Source organism: Megascapheus bottae, chromosome 22, assembly GCF_031878675.1.
Source record: "Megascapheus bottae isolate mThoBot1 chromosome 22, mThoBot2.hap1, whole genome shotgun sequence".
In the NCBI taxonomy this organism is placed as follows: Eukaryota; Metazoa; Chordata; class Mammalia; order Rodentia; family Geomyidae; genus Megascapheus; species Megascapheus bottae.
Window position 1 is genome coordinate 3,974,859 of NC_143530.1, and position 24,289 is coordinate 3,999,147.

The window sequence follows — 24,289 nt, forward strand, 5'->3', positions numbered from 1 at the left end:
ATTTAGATTATTTTCAGGTATTTTAATGCAAGCATGATTGTATGTCCAAACAATAGATTATGAACTTTAACTGATGTGATGGCAAATTTATTATGCAATAACCAATAATAAATACTTTTGGTATCTGTCACAGTTGTTTAATTCTGCACTGGGGAAGCAGAACAGGTATTTCTTTTAATGGACATGGCTGTGTTCTGATAAAATTGTATTTATAAAGGCAGACAGTAGGTTAGGTTTGCCCTACCAGGGGTAGTTTGCTGTTTTAGACAATTAGCTAAGCAATTAATCAGTCATTGATTTCATGGTTTAGCTCTTGTCCATACTAGTCATGTGATGCTGAGAATATTTCTGGCATATTATGCTATTTAGCTGAAGTATTCCTGGAAATAATTCTCAAGAACTATGTTAGGTATCTCATGAATAACTGTTTGATGGATCGTGGAGGTGGGTCCAGGCCAAAGGTGACAAAAAACAATTCTTATGACTGACATTAGATCTTTCTGCTATTTCAATTTGATATATCAACTGTATCCATTATTTCCTTCTGAAATACAATTCCAGGCCAAGTCAGAGACAAAGGGAAGAGGAAGTGTGAAAACAGATATGCAAGGGACAGTGACCGATATGGATAATTTAAGAAAATGACCTCGAGAAATGCTTTGCAGTGCAGGACTTCAGCCTGCTAACGTTGGTCATCTTCAAACGCTGGAATTTTGAGGCCAAGGTGCAAAATATATGGACAATGAGATGAGTCATAAAGAATTTACTGAAAGGAATTATCTCATTCTGTATTGGAAGTTCCACAATTTAAATTCTGCTGACCCTAGATCCAGTCTGTATTTAAACCCTAATAACCTGTGACACTATGTGGTATACGTTCTGGGCTGAATGTGGGAGATTTCCCCTTTGACCTTAAAACATACATTAAGAATGAAGTCTGTCTTCTTTGACTATTTTTCTGTCTGGCTCTCGGAGATGGCAGAGGCCAGCCCGCATGGAGAAGAGCCAGCTGTGTCACTTGGGTGACCACATCACACACAACCTTCATTCTGAAAACCATTCCAGAGGCATACCCGAGGTCCAATCAAAGTGAACACAAAATGAACTTTCAAAAATAATATTTTAGAGGAAGAAGTGAGGTATGAAACAGAGGGACCAAAGTCCAGACAGGAAAACTGAGACCCCGCTTGGAAAAGAACTAAAGCCCAAAGGGCTGCCATGGCAGTTCACATGTTAGACCACTCACTTAGCAAATGCAAGGCCCGGAGTGCAATTTGTAGTAGCCCAGATATGTATGGAATTATCCAGCAAATCCCTCGCATACCGTGTATACGTGCTCATTGAAAGATAAGAACTTCTTCATTGTGTTTCACAATTTTAGTGTATTTGCGTCTCTTCACTTTGAGGCTCTGAGGCCTCACATCCGTACTCTTCTAGCCATCAGACCTCATACAGACACAACATACATAACATGCATTCTCTTCGTGCGTAATTCATTCTGATTGTAAGAGTGCAATAGCTGAACTTCACTTCTAAGTAAACCGGGATTTATGATTTCTTCAGACTGAGCCATGTGGGTTGTTCAGAGTTTGTGGAAAGGAATACCCAGTTCCTTCCTCCCTTGTCACTCTCTCTTTATCCGATTCAGCCATAGTTTGTATTTAATCAAAATAACACAGCCATTAGATTCATTGGCAAGTGGATGATGCAGCCTTAGATAATGCTCTGCTAGCAGTTCTGCTCTGTTCTTGAGAATGCAATATGATGTAATGGGGTGCAGATCTATCCATTTTGCTGTAGGTTAAATGCCATGGAGTACAAGAGTAAACACAAACGCTGGCTTGCTGAGCCTAGACTGATATACTACAAGTCCAGTTTGCCTAAGGATTGCTAACAAAAGCCAGAAGGTAAAAGCAGGCAAAGGGATCCATCCTTTGCCACATTTCCATGGGTCAAATGCTTTGAGGAAAATATCCATCATGTTCACATCATTTGCTGTCCATGAATTTTACTTCTATTCTAATTTTCTGATTCACTGATTAGAGAATCACTTAGTCTCAAATGGATGAACCACATAATTCTTTTGCAAGTATACCCCCCCGACTCTCTAAGGAACAAACTTATCAAGGTTTAACGATTTCTTTTTTCTTTTGGGGTGCGGGACTCTGTGCAGGCTAGGCGAGTGCCCTGCCACAGGCTGTACCCCAGTCCTGACACCTTTTTGGACATTGGAGTGTTGTTTTGTACAGGTAAAGAAATACCCTGACAGCAGTGACAGCATCAGAGACCACCAGGCTTTCCTCTGCTGTTATCTGAAGTGTCCCCTCAGAAGGCTTAGCCACTAGCTGGTGGCACCTCTCAGAGGTGGTTGGGTCATGAGGGCACTTACCATGAGTGGATGAATCCCTTTGTGACGACATGAAGCCCTTACAGAATCCTGTGCTCTTTAGCATGCTGTTTAGTCTCAGCCCATACTGACACAAGAGCAATGCAACCAAGCCAGGGCCGACTGAAACCTGTGAATCCTGCTGGAAATGGATACTTCAACCCTTACCATGTTTGCTGGGGTATTTTGTAGCAATCATAAAACTTGAATACCATGTCATACAAAGTTGGGCCCTGAACGTTCTCCCAAACCTTATAGAAAAGTCTTTTTATAAATGTCTAAATTCATCAGACATGAATGGGAAGCAAAGAGGAGAAAATAAATCTGCTAAGAAATCTACTAAGGGCAAAGGAAGCATGGAATTACACAGAAGGGTATTTTCAGAAGGCAGAGATTTACAGTGGACACTTCTAGTAATGAACATTGGTAGATAACTTTGAGACAGGCTGTAAGGTCACAATTAAAAATACTGCCAAATGGAGCTACATGAAGTGACTGACAAAGAAGATGGAAGGGCTGAGTTAATGAACTGACCACTGAAGCTTAACAAATCATCATTCAGGTTTTCAGATAATTAGCATCATTTGGGAGTCAGTTGAAAGGAGTAAAGTTGGAGAAAGATAAGCTACTATACAGAACACTTGATCAAGTGATTTCCTTAGCACCAATTACTGTGCTACTTCTAGGTTTTGCTAAATGTCTTGATAGCCTTTGGGAAAATGTGTCACACAAATGACAAAATGAGGTTAATTATAACAAACTGAAAACAAAACATTTTTGTAGCCAAATCTCACTCACTGGGATTTATTTTAGATAAACCTAGCGATTTTTGGTTTGTGGTTACATAAACTTTGGCAAAGTATCACAATTCAAAGAAAGCACTACTTCCTTGCTGCTCTTAAATACACTGTAAAGATTGTTTCAATATTTCTTTGCAATATATAATTTCCTTATTTCAATGTGTATGTATGTACTCTCTAAGACCAAGAATAATAATGTCAATATTTTTGTTTTACTAATATGCTATCGGTCAGATACTTATTACAATACATTGCGGGTATCTTAGCTCTGAGGAATAATTATTATTCTGAGAAGAAAAGAGAATTCTCAAATTTTGCAGTGCAAGTCTATCATCATTGAATCTTTCCTTACTGTTTTCTGTTGAGGGGGTAACATTGAACTAGCTGTGTTGTATTCATAAACAACACAACTATTCATAAGCTTTTTTTTTTGCCAGTCCTGTGCTTGAGCTCAGGGTCTGGGCACTGTCCTTGAACTTTCTCAAGGCTAGAGCTCTACCACTTGAGCCTCAGCACCACTTCTGACTTTTTTCTATGTATGTGGTACCAAGGAATTGAACCCGGGTCTTTGTGCATGCTAGGCAAGCACTCTACCACTAGGCCAAACTCCCAGCCCCTCATAAGCTATTTTTAATAGAAACTCTTTTATACAACTACTTAAAGATTAAAAAATAAAACAATAAATCTTCTAAAACTATGCAGTACATTACATCTCAGCTTTCCAACCTGGGATAAAAGGACAAAATAAAAACTTCTGAATCAATCTTATCCAGACATATACAGGCCACCAAGTCTGGGAACAGGCTCAATGTCTGATTCTTCTGTGCTCAGGGGAGGAGTGGAGGGGCTGCTGGTCTGCATTGTTCTGCCTGGCACTGCAAAGTCTGGTTTGCCTTTAGCATGCGATTCAGATGTTCCCAGCTTGAAGAAATGAAATGTAGGGTACATCCACCCCCTGAGGGGAGGTTTGTGAACGTGTTCCTTGTCCAGCAGCTTCCGAGAGTGGCCCTGTCCTTTGAGATGAGGGACAGTGTTGTTTGAGGTAAGTTATTCTTGGGATGCTAGCTCTCCATGAGAAGGAAAGACATCCACACTTCCTCCAGGGGGCTTCCCCCCTTGTGCCCACCATGGTATGAGCCTTGCCTGAGCACCCTGCCCTGTCCTGATTCAAAAGTAGGCTGGTCTTTTCTTCATGAGTTGAATGTGGTCTCCTTTCCACTCTCCTCGAGTCCACTCTCAGGAAGTAAGAGGTGAAAGAGCAGGGACCCCTCAGAGTCTGGGCATTCAGAAGGTACGCATGCATTCTAGAGTGCCCCACAAGAAACGTTCGCAAGCCCGCTGGAATGGACCCATCCTACGCTAACTCTGCAGGGCTATGTAGATGCTTCTGGAAGAATGCAGCTGTTTTAATGACTTCCTCTAATTTAGGAGTTGGAATTGCTCACGAGGAGAAGTCACGGTGTTGCAGTAAAACCCCCAGAAGGTAATCACAGGAGTGGCTCACAGAGGCTCAACAACTTAAAACAATTCCTTACGAAATGAAATCCAAGAAGTGAAAACAAGAGACTTTCGTTGTTGCTGCTGGCTTTGTAGCCTCTTCCTTTTGTCTTGTTTGTTAGTTTCTCTCTCTTTGAGAGGGTACTGGTGGGGGGACAGGAGATGGAGGGACAAAAGGTGAACAAATGTAATAGTGGTACTCTCTAGACACTATGGAGGAAATGAGCTATACAGCTTGTGAGTGGGGACGGGAGGGAGGGAGAGAAGGGTGTAACACTGTCCAAGAAGAAATACCCTCGTGATCTGACTTACGTAACGCATGTACCAGCAATCTCTCTGCACATCACCTCTACAATAACAAAATATGTTAAAGAAAGAGAGAATGGGGCTGATTTTTATCTGATCTCCTGAGCTTGTAAGAGTGTTCTATACATAGAAGTATAAACGAATAATCTTAGAGGATGGTCACAATAGCTAATACCTACTGGCTTTTATTTTCCAATTTTCCAATTTATTTCCAATTGTAGTTACTAATGACAGTAACTACAGAGACAAACGTGACTGTGACAGTAATGCTTGTTTTGGTATAGATAAAATGACTTTAAGCTGTGAGTAATGTTTCATTTAAGGTTAGAATACATGTAAGAGAATGACTTTTCCTTACTTCGATCTACTGAAATGTCAAACAATTGAATGACCATGGAGGCTTAGGAGTTATCGGTGGAAGAGAGAACTAAATACTGAATGTCTTAATGTCAATTTTCAAGCATCTGTACTCCACATCTTTTAAGCTTTCTACACTTCTGTAATATTTCCACTACTTCTCCAAAGCAATAGAATACCATTATTTTACCACTAAAGGTCATTTTTATATAGACATTTTATTTCCAGCAACAGCAACAAAAAAATCCCGTGATGGATTTAAGGGTTCCAAAAGGAAACAAACATACTAAAAATAACAGAGAAAGACGGAAGCTAATTAAAATGTCTCCTGGAGATGGGGAAGGGGTGATGTCCCCTGGAAAGAAAGCCCTCGGGTAAAGCTGACAGAGAAGACGAGCCATGAACACAATGGAAGTCTGAAACAATTGCAGTGATGGGTTTTTTTAATCCAAAAGAGTGAAGATACTCTAGTGTGTGTGTGTGTGTGTATGTGTGTGTGTGTGTGTGTGCGCGCGCGTGCCAGTCCTGGGGTTTGAACTCAGGGCCTGAACACAGTCCTTGGGCTCTCTCAGATCTACCACTTGAGCCACAGGACCATTCTAGCTTTTTTCTACGTATGTTGTACCGAGGAATCAAACGCCGGTCTTCTTGCACGCTAGGCAAGCACTCTACCACTAAGCCAAACTCCCAGCCTGGATAGCCTATTATTTTTAATTTATGGGATAATTTTGTAGGTTTTGCTTTCTTTTTCTTAAACAGATTTAATGTGGAGGCTGAGGGCCTCACTCTTAAAGTCACATCTTTCCCACATTTGTTCATTTTTATTAACAAGTATTAGTTTGTACAAAGCAATTTTCAGCGTGATGTTTCCATGCACGCACATAATGTACTTTGCTTGTATTTACACCATTACTCTTCCTTATGCCCTCTCCTCCTTTTCAGACAATGGAAATGGGTTTCATTATTATATTTTCATCCTTGCGCACATTTTACTTTGATCATCTTTTCCCCATCACCCTTTCCAAATTTTTAAATGTGCAATTTCCATCTGTAACTTAGCCCAGCTTTGTGGCTGTTGCTTGTGACGTAAAAGTACCTCGTAAGACTGTTTGAAAGGATCCCTTAATAATTAAGTTGGATATTTTTTTCAGAAATTGAAGACTTCTACCCTGTGCATGATGTGTGCTGTTTATTTATTAGCTTGCATTTATTCTTTTCTAGGTTCTTGACTTTATTTTCTCTAATTGAAGTTCCATGAAAAACAACACCCAGGTATGCAAATTGTGGCCTTTATTAATGTCAGGTTTTGTGTACCCCGATTTTATCAGGCCTTTTCCTTTTATCCCATGTGCTCCCTCCTCCCATGGGTCAGATTGCAGCATGAACTTAATTCTGTTTACCCTTTGGACAAAGCCTTATGCAATGACTCTCCTTGGTCCTCAAAGGAATGCTTTATAGTTCATTCGCTTTAAAATTCTGGTAGATGAAAGAGAGAAATGAACAGGCCTAGTGAAATAATCACTAAAATAATTAGATTAAAAGAAATAAAGGATGGTCTCCAAGGATAGACGAGACCAATTCCACTGCCTTTCTTTTCACTGCCCAGTTCTCCTCGTTACAGCCCAACACAGCGGCTGAGGCCGGCCGGGAATGCCATCTGCATTCCATAACATTGGAAATGGGGTCTCAGCACATGCACCTCTTCCTACGTTCTGTAACAGATCACTCAGGGGGACCTCAGACTGCATGCCAGGCCCAGGAAAGTGACAACTGGCCCATTCATATGGGGGGAGAAGGCTGAAAGGGAGAGATACCTAATGCCAGGAGTCTTCTCCTAGAAGAGTTGTGATCGGCTGGAGTGAATCCAAAGGGGGAATTTGAAAGGAGAAGAGGAAGGGTTGGTTGAATGGCAAACATGACCCCAAGCATCTTTTAAGGAATTGGGTGAAGAAGAACTAAAGAAATCAGTTATTCTGTGAGTTTCAATGTCAGCGCACGAGAGAGACCAGGTATTTCAGGCAGCCCAGAGCCGGGAATTGTTGTTGATGAAATATGATTTGGCCCAGCCTGTGTTTAAGACCTGGTCACTTTCCACTTCCAGCTAATGATATAACAACATTTGTTTATGTTCTCTCATCTTGGACACGCCCCTGGGAATCACCATTGTAGCTGCTTCTGACACGACATAACGTAAATACATTTACTTGAATATGGAAAACTGTGATCGAAAGAGTTCTGTAAAAATCATGACACGGTAGTATTCATCTCGACGCTGGGGATGGGAAGAGCTGGGCTCGACGGCTTCTGCAAGCAGACATGACACAGTTGCCATCCAGTCTGGGTAGCCTTTTTTCATGGTCCCACTTGAAGGTCTGAGCGAGGAAAACTTCACCTGCCACGTGCCCTCCTCCACCCAGAGTCTCACTTTTGTTTCTGCATCTGGTTTGGTGAAGTCTTCCCTCAAACTTCCCAGCACACGCAGACACAGGAGGGGTGGATGTGTTCTTTAAAAGAATTCAAATCTGTCCATTGCTCTAGGCGTCTTTCACTTTGTTTTTCCACCACACGCCTCTTGTTGGTTGATATTTAGTGGATGCTCTGCCAAGGCGGTGACTAAAAATAGTGCTGAACTTTGGGGGATGGAAGAGCTTTCCCGACATGAATTCAGCTCACATTTTTTAGATGCTCTTCTCAGGGACAGCAAACTTTCAGGAACGGGGACCATATATATTGGGTTGTAGCAATCGTTAATTTAGACTTTAATGTCTTTGACATTACCTTGAAGTGGGTTGTATTGTTTCTGTTTTAAAGTAGGGCATATGAAGCTCAGAAACACTTGACATACATTAGACATACATTAGATAGGAGATCAAGTGTAATTTGCAAACTTAAAGTACGCGTTAGATACTAGATCCCTTTGGATCTAGAATCATTCATAGTGACCTCAGTACATTTTAGGCTGCTCTGTCCTGATATCTTACAGGCTTCTCATGGGTCAACACAGTCTTGGTATTAAAATTCATGCATTGTTCACCCTTGAAAGTTTCATGATGCGTTTGCTCAAAGAAGTAACAAGAAGCTAATATTGAGTCCAAAAGTAATTTTATCTTCATGGGTAAGCAGTGTACACATCCGTGGGGGCCATGTCAGTAAAAGTTTAAAGAGATCTTACTGCTGTGTTCTTCGTGTGCTTTAGAATTGTCATTTTAAATACTTTTGTGTTTGTTTTTTCTTTTCTTTTCATTTTTTGTCAGTCATAGGGCATGGACTCAGGGCCCAGGCACTGTCTCTGAACTCTTTTGCTCTTTGAGCCACAGCTCCACTTTTGGTGTTCCGATAGTTAACTGGAGATAAGCGTCTCCTGGATTTTCCTGCCCCAGTTGGCTTTGAGCCACACTCCTTAGATGTTAGTCTCCTGAGTAGCTAGAGTTACAGCCACCAGTTCCCAGTTTGTTTTGGATTTTAAGTTGTGTTTACCCTTATACTTTCCAATAATCTGTATCATACACGGTTCATATATACACTCATTTTAACCCATCATAGGCTAAAAAATGTATTTTCCCTTTAAAAATAGATTCCAAATTCATTTCTTCCAAGAAAACTTCAGGGTTTTCCATTTCTTTTTTAAAGGAAAAGTCACTGTGGAACCTGGCTGTCCTCAGACTATGTTATCTACCTGGCCTGCAGCGTGAGACTCTGACCTCAGCGTCCAGCATGCCGGGATGACAGCCTCACGTGGCCTTGTTTTCACTGCATCCTATCACACACTTAATATTCTCTGGACACATTGCTTCTACCCGTTCTTGTGTTGTGTCTATCTGAAAAAAAAATCAAAGTGGTGCTCAAAACTCATCAGGCAAGTCAAAGCTCAGGAAAACTTTTCCCCCAGGAGGATTCCTCTGTCATGTCACCCCAAACTCACCCTCACCCCTGGGAATCTTTTATGTTAAATCTTACCCCCTAAACTGGAATGGAATTATTCTTCCTCCTAAAATCTCACACATTTTCTCTGCATCTCTAAACATTGCATCACAGGATGACTACATAGGTATATTTTGGCAATGTAGAAAAAAATCAAGTCTCCTTTATTTTTATAGCCCAGCCTATAGCATTTCCCTCTGGTACTAGGATACCTTACCATGAAAGCTGAACAACTTGATAAGATAGGATGCTAACTCTGGTAACTTTAATGTAGAGCTATATAAACTCTATGATTAACCATTTTAAACAAGGATTGTTCTCACAGCCTTGAGTTCACAAGAAGTAAACATTTTTTTTTTGCCAGTCCTGGGCTTGGGCTCAGGGCCTGAGCACTGTCCTTGGACTTTCTCAAGGCTAGAAGCTCTACCACTTGAGCCTCAGCACCACTTCCGGCTTTTTTCTATGTATGTGGTACCAAGGAATCGAACCCGGGTCTTCATGCATGCTAGGCAAGCACTCTACCACTAGGCCAAACTCCTGGTCCCAGAAGTAAACATTTTTAAGGCAATTTTGGATGAAACTCAAAGTGATTGTGTCATCCATTTGTTGAGTTTATTGGCTTTTGCTTTACTGTGGCTATTTGTGCAACTCTTTGTACCTTTGAAGGTGGTTGGAGTGTTACCACTCAAGCCCCTCCTTCAGCTCCAGCTTTTGATTGCTGAGAGTCTCTCAGATTTTTCTTCCCTGGCTGGCTTTGAACCATGATCCCCAGATCTCAGCCTCCCCAGAGGAAGGACTCGTAAGCTTCCCAGCTCTGATTTCACTTTTGCACCATGGGCTTTGTTCTTCACATAAAACTATCCTAATGGGACACAGATCAACCTCTTTCAATCCCAATTGTTTTAAGAAGTGGGCCAATTCTCACAAACATAACATTGAATGAAAGAAACTACAGTTTAAATATTATGGACCATAGGACCCTTTTGGGTAGAATTCAAAAGCCAGGAAGTTAAAGTATGGCTACTGAAGACAAATAATGCATTGTTCTGGTTTCGGGGACAGGACTAAGATGACTAAGATGCTGGAGGGTTTCCATTTTTAATTGTGCAAGGAAATAGGTGCCTTCATTAAAGTCTCCACATACTTTATAGACGTCTCTGCTCAACACAATTTATTAACTTTATTACTTCTGGTAAATTAATTATAAAACAGAAGTTTCACGTGCCTCTTTCATATAAATACCTATGCCCCAAAATATGGTAGCAGGTTAGGTACAGGGATGCGATAGAAGGAGGCTTTTTCAGTGACAGGGCTTAAAATTATACTAATGTCATTCATTTGTTTAATTTGAGATAAAGATTTGGTTCAACTGCTCCTCAATCCAATCTGGTTTTCACGTCTAGGCTACTGTCATTTACTTTTCTCTCTCTTAAACAGACTGAAGAGGTGCAGGCAGAGCATATTGTTAGTAAATTCCCCACAGTTTGGTGATACATGAATGATGGATGTGACATTCTGAGAGTCAAAAGAAACTCCCTAAATATGTTAAGACAGAACCGTGAGAAGATGAGAGAGGAAAGCAAGTGGAATCAGGAGTGGAGGGAGATACAGAATATTTTAGACACCCTGCAGACTGGCTGGCAAAGCTCTCTCAGCTCTCAACTTGATCAAGAATTTGCTAGATCATTCTGTAAGCAACTTTTCTGCAGAAATACAGATGGGCAAATAGTTGATGTACAGAAAACCAGGTGTCTGGAAAGTGTCTTTGCTGGGCTCCTAAATTTGTGGTTGTCTTCCTGTCATTTACCTCTTCTTCTGTCTTGACACGGATGTGCCAAAGATTAATCAAGTCCTTGGGCTGGGTAAGTAGCATTTCTCGGCTAAGCCTCCGCTGGTCTCTCCTCTCCCCAGCCCATCCCAGTCTCTTTCAGGAAGGGAATTCCTCTGAAAGATGTCGCATTAAGGAGGCCAACTGACTTTGGTGAGGCAATTCTTGCTTAACCACACATCCTACTTAAGAAATGTACAATGCTACAAATTAGTGGTAATGAGTACACTCTTGGCAGTTTGACAGTCTGGGTTCAGTTCCTTCCACTAAGCAAGAACTTATGCAAACGTCCTGACCTCTTCTTCCTTCGTGTCGTCATCTGTATAATGAAAGAGAAAGTTAATGTCAAGTGAGAGACCTTTATAACAGAAATGTGAATGAATTACAATGTGGATGTTGAATAGATGTCTAGCACAAAGAAAGCTTGTTTACCTATGAATTCTTGTTATTTAATAACATGGAGGAATTTACTTTTAACTAGGAATGCATGAAGACACCAATATCAAAAGAACTATCTTCCCATTAGGAAGATATCAGACAACATACGATGCAGTCATATCAAAACCATGGACATATGCTTTCAGAAATTCCAAACTCATCAAGTACATCCTCTTCCTAATACTTCACTGTCACACTCAACAAAATTCCAACGACATTGAAATATCCTAAAAAAGGAAATGGAGCCAATAAGAGAGGCTATACAGTTGTGCTGTCAGAGGGGCAACATGCAGGAGAGACTGGAAATGGGAAACCTCTCAGTAAGGACCCAGAAACACAATTTCAGACTGTCAATCCATCTGAACTCCTGCAGCAGACTGGTCACCTTGAAAATATCCTACAGCCTCCAAGAAACCCCTGCTGTCCTAGCTCAACAGTGCACTGACCACATGAGGCTCACACAAACCTTCTGCCCAGGTCTCCCTCACCTGTGACTGGCGCTGCCACCATGTGGTACCTGGAGCGAATGCTTGTGGCTCCTCTCCCTTCCGCTTCCTCACGCTCTCACCCAGCTCAGGGTCTTCACGCATGGTCTTTATCATTTTCTCTCCCTGAAATGCCAACCATCACGTAACTGATGTCCCAGGAATCTTTCTCACCATGGAATCACAGTTACCTCCAGCAAGGACAAATGAGCCAGCGAATTCCCACACAGTTCCAATTTTTTTACATGGTGTAAGAAACTCTCCATGTTTCTCCTATAATATATATACAAGCCTCTCAAACAAAGTGTTCACAGAAACAAACTCCAGCCAACCAGCCAAGTAGTCCCGCATATGCCTGCACCCAAAGGAAGGAAGATCACGAGCTTGAAGTCAGCCCGGGATACCTATTGTGACACAATCTCAAAAAAAAAGAAAAGAAATGAGATAAATATTAAAGAGAGAGAAGACAGGTCCAGGAAAGAAAGGGGCTTATCTATAATCCTTGCTAGTTAGGAGACATATCAACCCATGCAAAAAGTCAGAGCAACCTCATCTAAGTCAGTGAACCAGACATTGGCACACACCACCAGTCCCAGCTATGCAGTAGGCCAGACCTTGCTGAAAGGATGTGATCTGGGGTTAGCCACACACACACACACACACACAACTAAAACAATGAGGGATTGAAAATGTGGCCTGGCGAGCTGGAGGAAGCCTGGAGTTCAAGCCTCAGTACTGATTTTTAAAAGACGAAGAAAGATAAAGCAGGAAAAGATAGGGAAGGGGGGGAAACAAGATGAGGGGTGGGGGTGGGGGGGAGGGAAATGGGGAACAACACATGAGAAAGGGTATCAATGTATGTGAATTAATGCACCTCTAGCTGGCAAATATAATGTAACCCTTCTATTAATTACAAAAAAAATATATGAAAAAAAAGAATGTCGGACCATATGAGTAGCTCCGTGGCAGAGCACCTCTCTTGCCTGTACAAGATTGAATTTGATTCTCAGAAACACAAGACACAACAACAATGAAAACAGACCAACTTAAAAACAAGCAAACACCTCACAACTTCCATAGGAATACTGCTTGGAACGGGACATAGAAAGAGCGATCCAGGCTGTGTGCTGAATTAGCTGGCGGTGGTTTTCCACACCTTCTTGCGAGTTGTGATATCCAGGAATCAATCTGTGCAATTATCATCTTCCAGATGCACCTGGTAATGCTTTTGCAAACTTCATAGATAGTAAACTGAGTCTTGGCATGTCTAGGTATCTTGTCTGTTTCCAAAGCTTGGAAGTAAGCAAGCTCAAATCTGAACTCTAGCAGAGTTGTCACTAATAGCTGTATTCTTAACCATTAGCCATAATAAAATACTAAGAAAGTATCTTTTTCTCTCTGTTATGGGGCTTGTATTTTCCAAGTCTAGCCTCTGTTTTCTATACTCTAAATTAGACAGTTAATTTGTGGGAATTTGGCCTTGTCTTGCACTCAGTTTGCAAATCCTGTCATAGCCACAAGAGGGCAATCGTCCTGTTTTTAGGGTGTATTAATTCCAACTAGAAATGTCTGGACAAAATAAAGTCTAATCGCCACTTCTGATTCAGAAAGGGACCCTTAGAAGTTATTTGGCTCTCCACAAACGTGCTGAATGATTGTGAGTGCTGCATCAAAGACAAATAGACACGGCACCCCCGGATTATATGATCTATTTGGGAAGAGCTTGGAATGTGTTCTAAATCCTGAGTTGTAGGGATGATAGGATTCATCAATCTGAAAGGGGAAACATTGCCATCAAAAGAGACATTGCACATCTATATAATTCATTTGAAATTCAATCTTTGTGTTTCTATTTGCTTAATTCTTTGATTATCTTTACCTCAGAGTCCAAGGACCTAAGACATGAGACCTATTGCTTGTTCTGGTGAGATTTTTTTTGTTTTACTTGAATTTTCGAACCTACTTCAAAATGATCATTCTTTCTCTTACAAGAACTTAACATGCAACTGATAAAATAGCTGTTTTCATCCACTTAATGTTTGGAACAATCACTCTTTTTTCCACAACTTCCCATCTCACTTAAAAAAAAAAAAGTTGAGTGTACTTTTGTTGTTTTCAGAGTTAAGCCATAAAATGGCTGAATAGATCAAACACTTGTGCGTGTGATTTTAATTTCACTTAAAAAATAAACTCCATTGTATGCCTCAGTCCTTGTTTGCCACGTTTCTAACAAGGAGAGAATTTTTATGGTCAAATTATAAAGGCTTGGGAATAGGACTTGATAATGGAAATGTGGAGGCAGCTGTAACTCTGGTATTGCAACTGCATTCATAGGAGAAAATTGGTTTAGATAATATGCCCTTCTGGAATGAGTGCCATGGTAAATGATTGTGCATCTTCATAAATCTAAGCTAACTCAGTCATTCAAAATTACTAAGATTTAAGTTTAGTAGCAATAAGCCATAAACGTGTGGCCACTGCTGTCATAACTGGTGGTGGGGATAACTCCCCGAACAGCGGGCGGTCTGCTCCATGCTGGCAGCAGGCTGAATGAATCAGGCAACACTCAAAACCAATCCTGGGAGTTGATGAGAGGCTCCGGAGCCATTAAAAAAAAAAAAAGAAGAAGAAAAGAAAAGACTGTTGATATAGTGTTGTTACATTTTGTGGATTTCTTTTCTCCCTCCTTTAAGAACTTAAATGCTCAGAGACTCTTGACCTTTCTGAGAGACGAAGGGCAAACCCAGCTTTCCTCTCACTTCATTTTATACTTCTGAGTCTCCCCATACATTGCCTTGTCTCTGCAGAGTGAAGTTAGTTCACACGTCATCATGACCATACTAAATTTATTAAGGTCAGGACAACTTAATTGTCTCTGAAAGGATTTCTTTCACTCAAAACTCTGAAGAGAGAGTTTTAATCAGTCTATAGTTGTTGAACACTGGCTTCTTCTATTCCTGCCTTTTTTAAAAAACAAAATCACAAAATTCATTTAGAAATATGAGCTTAAGACACCTCCTTTTCATTGATGAACTGGACATTTGGAAAAGCCTTGTTTTCCTACTGTCCAAAGCATGAGAAACAAGGAATAATTCCATGTAGTAACTGATGGGAAATCTTGGATAACTCAGAGACTTCCGTCGATATTTATACTCTCTGTATTCTTCTGTATATTCATGAACCTACTGCCTAAAGAATTTGCCTTGTATAATGATATGATTCCATTATTCTCACAAAGTAATGGAAGTTTTTGAGGAATCTAATAAGGGGCATTTATTTAGAATCAGAGTGGCCCAGTGATGTGGATCCAGGCGAATGTGAAGTTTTAAGGAACAATTTATTCTGAAGAAGGCTTGTGGTTGGGCTGAAATACTATGAGCCGTTCAGTGTGAGCTTTCCATTTCTAATTTATCTCTATTGTTTGACAGTCCAGGGTGTTGGATCTTTCACCTTAGGGAAGCACCTTGTCCTGTGTGAGAGAACAGCTTCCAGCATGGAGACCACAGCAAGGCGTGGTTATCATCAGACACCCCGCGGTGCGCCTCTTCCCGCCCCTAACATCTGAGGACTCCCCTCCACCTTGACCTGGTTTCATGATTTGGTTAGGTTTCCTGGGATTATCTTGCCATTGTAAAATAGACTCCCTGTGATGTCAGCACAGCTTCCGGGAGGAAGGAAGACTCCCCCAGTCTTGTGAGGAGTCTGAAAAGGTGTCAATGTCTTATCACCCAACACTTATATTCTTCTCCAGCTCATGGACATGGCCCATTCCTTGGTATTTTATGTCCTTGGAGATGTCCTTCTCTTCCTCTAATCTTCAGCATGCAGTTCACACTTTTCTGAGTTTTTCATAGCATCCATTGAAGAGGCTAGTTCTGGGTCTCATTATGAGATTCTTAGGTACAACAGGTTGAAAGTTTTGGAGATTTGTAGAGGGTGTACGCATGAAACCCCTAAAGGGCTTCTGATATTGTAGTTTTCCACACAAGCCACCGTGGTTGCAAAGCTGTTTCTAGATGACCGTGAGAGACTAGGAGAGTTAGGACCTGGGAGTCTCCTCATTCTCATCTTCCAGACCTTGCATTTTATACAGCAAGGACCCAAATGCAGTTTCACTCCCATCACCCATTTAGGAAGCTCTGAAATATCCTGTCCATCTGACCCCCGTATCTTACAGAAAAAGCAGGAAGGGCCGTGAGTTACCAAACCAGAGATTGTAATCACGTAATGAGAAATGAACACACTGGTCTAAGAAACTGATCGCCTGATGATTATGAGAGTTAGGACACGTATGAAGTCTCTCTTTGCTTATCAGAAGGAAAAATAATCTATAGTATAAGGATGCTGTGGATAGTAGATGAAAACACACCTCCAAGGCACAGTCTTATTTTTTTTTTTCATCAAGGCACAGTCCTAACTCACAATAAGCTCTCACAAAGGGTGGGAGGTTGATTGTAAGAACTTCAAAAGAATTGCCCCTTTGGTGACAAGCTACACCTTAGAGACTTTGCCATTCATCTTGAAATCATCAAAAGTTGAGTATTGTAAACTTGAAAATCATAACTGATATTTAATTACCAGATCAGCCTCACATGGACACTGGGCCAAGAAAACAAGATGACTATATTTTTAGATTGAAGCTTAGTTCACAATGTCTCTCTGCAAATCACTGCTGACATCTCCTTCCTGTCATTTTCCTCTTTCCAACTTGGAACATGTGGTCCCAGGTAAGATGTTCTCGCTAACCACAGCTCTCAGTTACAGTAATCTCCTTGCTAAGCTACAGGGACAGGTGAAGAGAACGAATATCAATGCCATTTCCTTCTTTCCCAATATTGATGACTATTAACGGAGGACGCGAGGACTATTCTGAAGGTGCAACCAAGTCTTTCGTACCCAGAGGAAGAGAATGGGCAAACATGGGAAATACCATGGAGGAAAATACGCAGCGTGATGTGATAGGAAGCACTGCCAGTGGTGTGGCTGAATTCATGGGGGTTTCCGTCCATTGGCCTGGCGCATCACCGTCTCCTCTTGGATATGGGAAGCCACAGCCTCCCTCTGCTAAGGCTGCTCTCTCCCCTCTCCCTCCTGCCTCTCCACCCGTCCTCCCAGTGCCTGGTGAGCCCTGTGTCACATTTTCTGTGCAGAGCTGTGGTGTCCCTCCATCCCTGCCACTTCCACCTCCTCTTAACGTCCGGAGGAGGAACTTAGTGGAGATTCAGACTTGCCTAGTAGTGGACACAGCCATCAAAACCTCCCCGAACACAGCTCGCTGATCAAAGCCGCTGGGAGCTGCTCTGTGCTTCCATTGAGTTAGGTCCAGGGCAAGGCAGCCAGGAAGAAACGACAGCGCCTCTGGTCACACTTCTGTGGCCCTTTGACAGATGCTCACAGAGCCCTACTTGCAATCTAGACGGCAAATAAAAGTTATTCTTGACTTAATTCTAACCACGAGTAGATTAAATGTAGAGAAAATGGGAACTTGATTCCACACACACGATGTTCCTTACAGTAGCAGCTAAAATGAATTTTTGAAAACCAGTGTCTTAGTTGTCACCTACTCATTTCCTTTCACACAGGGTCTCATGATCTAACTCGAGTTTAAGCAATCAGTGCGCAGGAAGGAAATGTGGGTGCGTTTAATAGAAGCTGAAGCATAGGCATTGCCCTCTTCTTTCTCTCAAAGCATGTGAGAAATCCGGAAGCTCCTTGCATAGCTAGAGGAAAGGCAAGGAAAGGAAGACATAATATAAACATTTTTGCTTATAAAGAATACCTTTGGTGGACTCAAAATAAATGCCCCTCCTAGTTCTTGACCAGCTTGCATAGAAAAATATTCTCTACATTCTTATCTCTGGGTGGTGAGGGCTGTGATAGCCCTCTATAGTTGCAGCAAATAAATCTTGGTGAAAAAGCAAGTCAAGACAAAAGGAAATCAGATTAAAAAATATTTTCTTTAAAGACTTGAGTCCATGAGTGATTGACCAAGAGGGCTGGAAATAATTTTGAGGAAATTACAGATGAGCTTCATGATGCCTAAAAAAAGACTCAAATAGAGAACAGCCCTCCAGCTTCAAAACGTGGGATGTCCACGCCATCCCTAGTGCTAAGCGAGGTAGAATGCGTCTCATCCTTCCACGGGCGTGAGATGACCGATGATCACACAACTGTCATCTAATGAGAAATACAAATTACAAAGCTTCTATCCAAAAGGTACCCTGGTAATTTCATGTGGAAAATTAAATACCGAAGTGGTGCTTTCAGTTGGGAAGTTCTGTGGTTTTGACTTCTGACTGCGTGGAGATTCACCGTCGCAATACAGGCTGCAAACCAATAAATGTGAGCACACAAGACGCGAACTCGCCTGGAACACAGACACATTTCTGTAGAACACTTCACTGCCTCTGTGACTTGGTGGTTTATAGACACGATGTTCTTATGGAAAGGAATTGTGAGAGGAATCAGAAAGTAGCATTTCTGTGTGACCGGGCACCAAAATTTTCTAGCAACCATCTACTGAGTGCCAGGCCACTCCCTCAACCAAGCATGGGAGTGGGCCAGCTCTCAGTCAGCTTCTGTGAGCATACAATGCAGGCCGATTCCTTAAATAAAAGATGTCTCTCTTTTTCTTTTCTCAATGCCACCAAGACAGAAGATCAGAAGACTTACTTTACGCCTAAGAACTAATTCAGAATGAACATCCATCTCTTTCCCTTTGTTTTACTCCCCGTTGATGTCTCTTAAGTGAGTAACGTTGGCTGGAGTATCATTGTGTCAGAGAACATTTTAGGTGTAATGTACTTGCAAAGACTGTGATTGACCTTGTTTAAGTGAGCATGCATAAGTTTATATGTGCTACTGCGCTAACCAGTCCATGAAATGATCCACACGGGTCTGACTCATCCAGGGAATGGATTAGCGAATACTCAGATCTGAGTGGATAGAGCCGTTAAGAAATGGGAAGTGGAAGGAGGTAATTGTGCAGCTGAACATTTACAGTGCTCAGCTCAGCTTCTCATATACATGTCTAGAATTTGTATCATTTTCATAAATGACATTAACTACACATCCATTTCTCCTTTTTTACCTTTCTGCTTTAGTTGACCAAGTTACCTTTCACTCCTGAGATGAGAATTCACCATAAAACAATTCCACAAGGTTTTATACTTTCATTGCAACCCTGTCCCAACTCTCTACCACAACACTTTAGGTGGCAGTTTCTTGCCAAGAGAGCAGGAAGATGAGTTTCAGCAAATAACAAGGAGTTCATTTCCGTTTGAGAAAATGTTGTCTCTCATCTTCATGAAAATGTATTTGATTGTGCTCATTTAAATTCTCTGTATTTTCTGTGTAGATATGTAGAATTCCATTGTCTACCGTCTCTTTTTAAGCATGTTGTTTTCTCCTTTGAAAAGTGTCACACTGGGGCCGGGAGTTTGGCCTAGTGGTAGAGTGCTTGCCTAGCATGCATGAAGACCAGGGTTTGATTCCTCGATACCACATATATAGAAAAAGGCTGGAAGTGGTGCTGTGGCTCAAGTGGTAGAGCACTAGCCTGGAGAAAAGTCCAAGGTCAGTGATTAGGCCCTGAGTTCAAGCCCCATGACTAGCCAAAAAAAAAAAAAGAAAAGTGTCACACTTTTAAAGCCTACTAGTTGTGAGGATTTTTGGATTACGCTGGTAATATCTTGGGTTTGAGGGACGGTGAAGTTACTTACAAAGAAGACAAATACCACTTTGCAGAAAGAGCTTCTTCTGATAGATTAAAAAGGATTCTTTGAAGTGTTGTTATAACACCCAGACTGAATGTAATTATTATTCTGTATTTTGTTTGCACATTAAATTCTTTTTTTTTTTTTGCCAGTCCTGGGCTTGAACTCAGGGCCTGAGCACTGTCCTTGGACTTTCTCAAGGCTAGAGCTCTACCACTTGAGCCTTAGCAACACTTCCGGCTTTTTTCTACGTATGTGGTACCAAGGAATCGAACCCGGGTCTTCATGCATGCTAGGCAAGCACTTTAACCACTAGGCCAAACTCCCGGCCCCTGCACATTAAATTCTTACAAACAAAAAAAAATTTCCTGTATTTTTATTTTTACCAAGTGCCAGGGATATCTTGACTTTAACACACATTGATATTTTTCTTCTTGATAATAGTATTTCAGTAACTCATCCCCATTCTACCTTTTGACTGATTCAATTCACACTCATAACACTGTCTAGGGAAGGTAGCCATTATTTATTTGTGCAAACAGACCTTACACGTGAATGAGTTTGGAATCTTTCTAATGTCTTGATAATTCAGGACACCAAGCGAGGACTGCCACAGTTGTGTTTTTATTTCTAGGAACATGTTTTACTTACAACTCCCATTTTATATTTTTCTTTCTAGTGGGCTCCTGCTGTCCTGCAATGATACCTACAATTCCAGGGAGAGCTGTGTGTTTTCCTGAGTCTAAAAAACTAGACTTAAACACAAGTAATCTTTCAATATCTGCAAAAGCATGACACAGCACAGAGGAAAAGCACACAGGTAGAGTGGGACTGTTGAAATAAATATGCAACACATATTGACTTTTTCTATTGCCCAGTTAACTCTATTTTTGTCTATTTTTCCTTCACTTTCAGAATCAGAATAGACAGTGGAGATTTGAACTCTGAAGTCAATGCTAACTCTAAATAGGACTGCTATGGTCAGTAAGGCACTGAGGCCAGTGGGCAAGGAATGTTATAACCCACAGAGACATTTATCGAGTATTCTAGAAGAGTCCAGAATGTGAGATTATGGGAGATGTTTCATAAGAGAATCATGAACTTTAGCCTTCTGTACTTGGATCTGCTTGCTTCAATGATAGAACCACAAGGTTTGCTTGCAACCAAGACCTACTAAGGCAGAAGAGGCGTCTAGGTGCGGTAAGTCTTCACATGAGTCCCGCTAGAATTAAAGCTGAAGACCTGTTTTCCTGGAATTTCTCTTGCTGCTAAGGAAGGAAAGAACTGACTGCTTGTCTCTTCCTAGCTGCTGGACGCTGGGACTGGCCTCTAGCCTTCTGTATGCATGTGGATCATAGATGCTGCAAGCTTGCAAATAGGATCAGATACCTCTTTCAGTTCTAGAGACAGAATTAATATGATTCAGCTTAAAAATTTTAAGTCTGCTGGTTTGCTGAAAGAACTTCCTAAGTCATCATCAAAATCAGCTTCATAGAATATTTCCCACACTCATTTGTGGATCCAGTTTCCCTGGTTGTTCCTTCCACACTTAAAGAAGGGTGCGTTATATTCATTGAAGTAAATCACATAATCCCATCTTTGTGTGTTTATCAGCAAAATAAAAATAATTGCAATAAAAACTGTTGGCTCTAAAATTCTGTGATTCCGACATTTCATAGGTGTTTTAGAATATTCAGAACTACATAAAACATGGAAATGAAGGTCAGAAAATAGTGACATTTTTTCCTTAGTGTTTTAGCAATCTTTACGGGGGGCTGAGGGGTGGGTAGAGAGAGAGAGAGAGTGTTTAAATAATCCCCAGAGAATTGTGGCTTTATAAAAATTCATTAAGAGTGACACAAGTTTTGTTTTTATAAGAAAAACTGAATAATAGTATTTTACGACCATATCCTTTGAACACGACACTACTCAGTCAAGCATACAGACGTTCTTGTCTTTGATAAGCTTCAGTGATAAGGAAAATCCACTTATGAAAGGGATATTTGTTTCCTTATTTCAAGATGACTGGCTTAAAAAGGAAGATCTGTGGACAGTTTTTCCTGAAGAAACTGTTTCATGAAGGTTCATCTCTTTTTCTTTATTCTGCTCTTTTGGTTCACAATTTTATCAGGTAAGATGCAAACACCTACCTAAGGAGATAATTATAATGATCAACAGAGTGGTGTATTAATACCATCGTATAAATTTTTCATTTGATCTTCAAAGTGAAATCATTGTCCTCTTTATCAGTTTTATATGAACCGAATCTTTGGAGAACTTCTAGGATTACTGGTAAGAGAGCATCATAAAAGAGCCAATCAACCAACCGTGTCTGGATATATGTGTTTTCTTCTTAGAATCAGAGGATCTAGAGGCCAGGAGCGAGGCCTAGTGATAGAGTACTTGCTTAGCATACACAACATCGTGGGTCGTATTTTTATATTTCATCTTCTGGATGGTGAAAGCTCCTCCAAAAAAAAAAAAATGAAGCTACAAAGATCTTTCCACAGAGGCAGTCATAGAAGAAAACATGACTAGACAAAAGTTTTGCTGCATGGAAATTCCCACTCATGTTATTTGGTTTTATCTTCATTTGCTAAAATAAATGCATACAAAGTCTAGCACTTGTATATTGTTATGCAACAACATTTCACTTTATCTGTTGAACAGGAAAATCATCATTAACAAGATTCAATCGTTTGTTTTCCATGAAAATTAGTATTTATTGGTCTCATTTCACCAATGAAATAATAGGACTAATTTCACAACATATACCCTTTGTTTCTAGATCATAAGCGTCTAAAGATTTTTGCTATAATTTTATTCTTTCCTATAATAATAAAGAAAAACATTCATGTGTGGCTAATATTACTAATGTATACCATAAAGCCACACTTGTTCTTCTTAAATTTAACATATGTACATTTAATGAAAAGCAAACATAAATATGGGACAAGATAATAACAGTTCAGAAATTCTAGTCAATTGAAAATCTTAGCAAAAGTCTTGAAAAAGTATGATTATTATTCTGGGTAACCTACTCTGCTTTAAGTCATAAAGCATATGATTCTTAGAAGAATTTAAATATTCCCAGCTATCACCATTGGATGGGAATTTTATCAAGCATTTGCTTCTCTTTTCCTAAAGGAAGACATCTTTCCACATATCAGAACTCACCAGAAAGAATCATCAACTTTAAGTTCCTTCTGTTTTCTATCAAGTTGATTCAGTTCAATAAAGTTTATGCCTTAGAAACCATGATCAGACAGCCCTTAGCTTGATACTTATAAAACACTAGAAATTCAGGAGATATGGAGTTGACATGACCCGTCTAGACTTTAGCTAGGCTCTTTGCAAACAAGCGTTATGAATAAGCCTATCACTTCATCTATCTCTGGTGGCCTTCATTATCTAAACTTTAATAAAGTTATTCTTATACCTTCCAACTGTATAGCATTTGATATTTAAGAACACATAGATGGCGATGATGTTTGTTATGTTATACCATACATAGCAGCAGAAGGTAAACACATGAATAAAATGTAGATGATTAAAACAGAGATGACTCTAAAGATATGTTGTTCATGTTCACAATTCCAGGCTCATACTGGGGGGGGGGGGCTGCTGCCAGATGATAGGAACTGAAAAAATGGTTGAGGGAAAAGGAGCGTGGTTCAAGCAGTAAAACACGTTCACAGCAAATGCGAGGCCCTGAGTTCAATCCCAGAACCACAATGAAATACAAAAGCAATGAGGAACTGGATTTTATGATCATGGAAAATTGAGTCTAGTTTTATAAAATGGAGAGGGAAAGAAACATGAAGGTGTCTAGAGCTCCGGGAGGCTTCTGAAGTTGAGGACTGACGTGCGCGATGAGGACATTTGATGCAAGTAGCATGTCTGTAGCTCAGTCGCTTTCCTAAATGACTGCTTGACTGCTTATCAAAACTCCTTCATCTCTCCACGCTGACTTACCCACCCATGACTTGATGGATAGAATAGACTTTTGCCACTCTGGAATAAGACATCTCCTCAGTGAACAGTAGACTGACAATGCCCCATATCTTCCCTCACGGCAGCTGTGAGCAGTCATCCAGCAAAGTACAGATGTGAGAGATGTGAGAAAGTGGGAGGAATCTGCAAGCCCTCGTGCAATGACGTGGAATACGATTTCAGGTACTGCGTTATGTGGAGGAACCAGTGCTGTGTGTAAAGGCGGGAAACTGGAAATCTACTGACCACCCAGCCTGGTGTGGAGACGCTGCCAACTTCCTGGCAGGTAGGAGAGAAGGAACACGCATGCAACCTTCCGTGGAAATGGGCACTTTTGAATTCTAAATGTATCCCTTGACATATAAAAATGAATACCTATTCACTGGGCACTCACGCACTTCACACGAATGAAGACATTAATCACACACAGAGTAATGGTGTTTACAACCTCATGAGCGGTGCTGGCACCCAGGCCATGTTTGTTCTTCAGTTTCTCCACTCTCTTCTTAAGTGCTTAGGTTTAGATGATATACGTTGATGTTTTGCCACATAATTACATACCA

General features: G+C 40.8%; 1 protein-coding gene across 1 annotated transcript; it reads left to right on the forward strand.

Annotated features, from left to right (window-relative positions):
- Positions 1–21,809: 21,809 nt before the first annotated feature.
- LOC150047588 (beta-defensin 110-like) lies at positions 21,810–23,946 on the forward strand. The gene is made up of 2 exons (XM_090355290.1): positions 21,810–21,864; positions 23,813–23,946. The coding sequence occupies exons 1-2, from the start codon at positions 21,810–21,812 to the stop codon at positions 23,944–23,946; spliced, it is 189 nt and encodes a 62-aa protein (XP_090211416.1).
- The last annotated feature ends 343 nt before the right edge of the window (positions 23,947–24,289 follow it).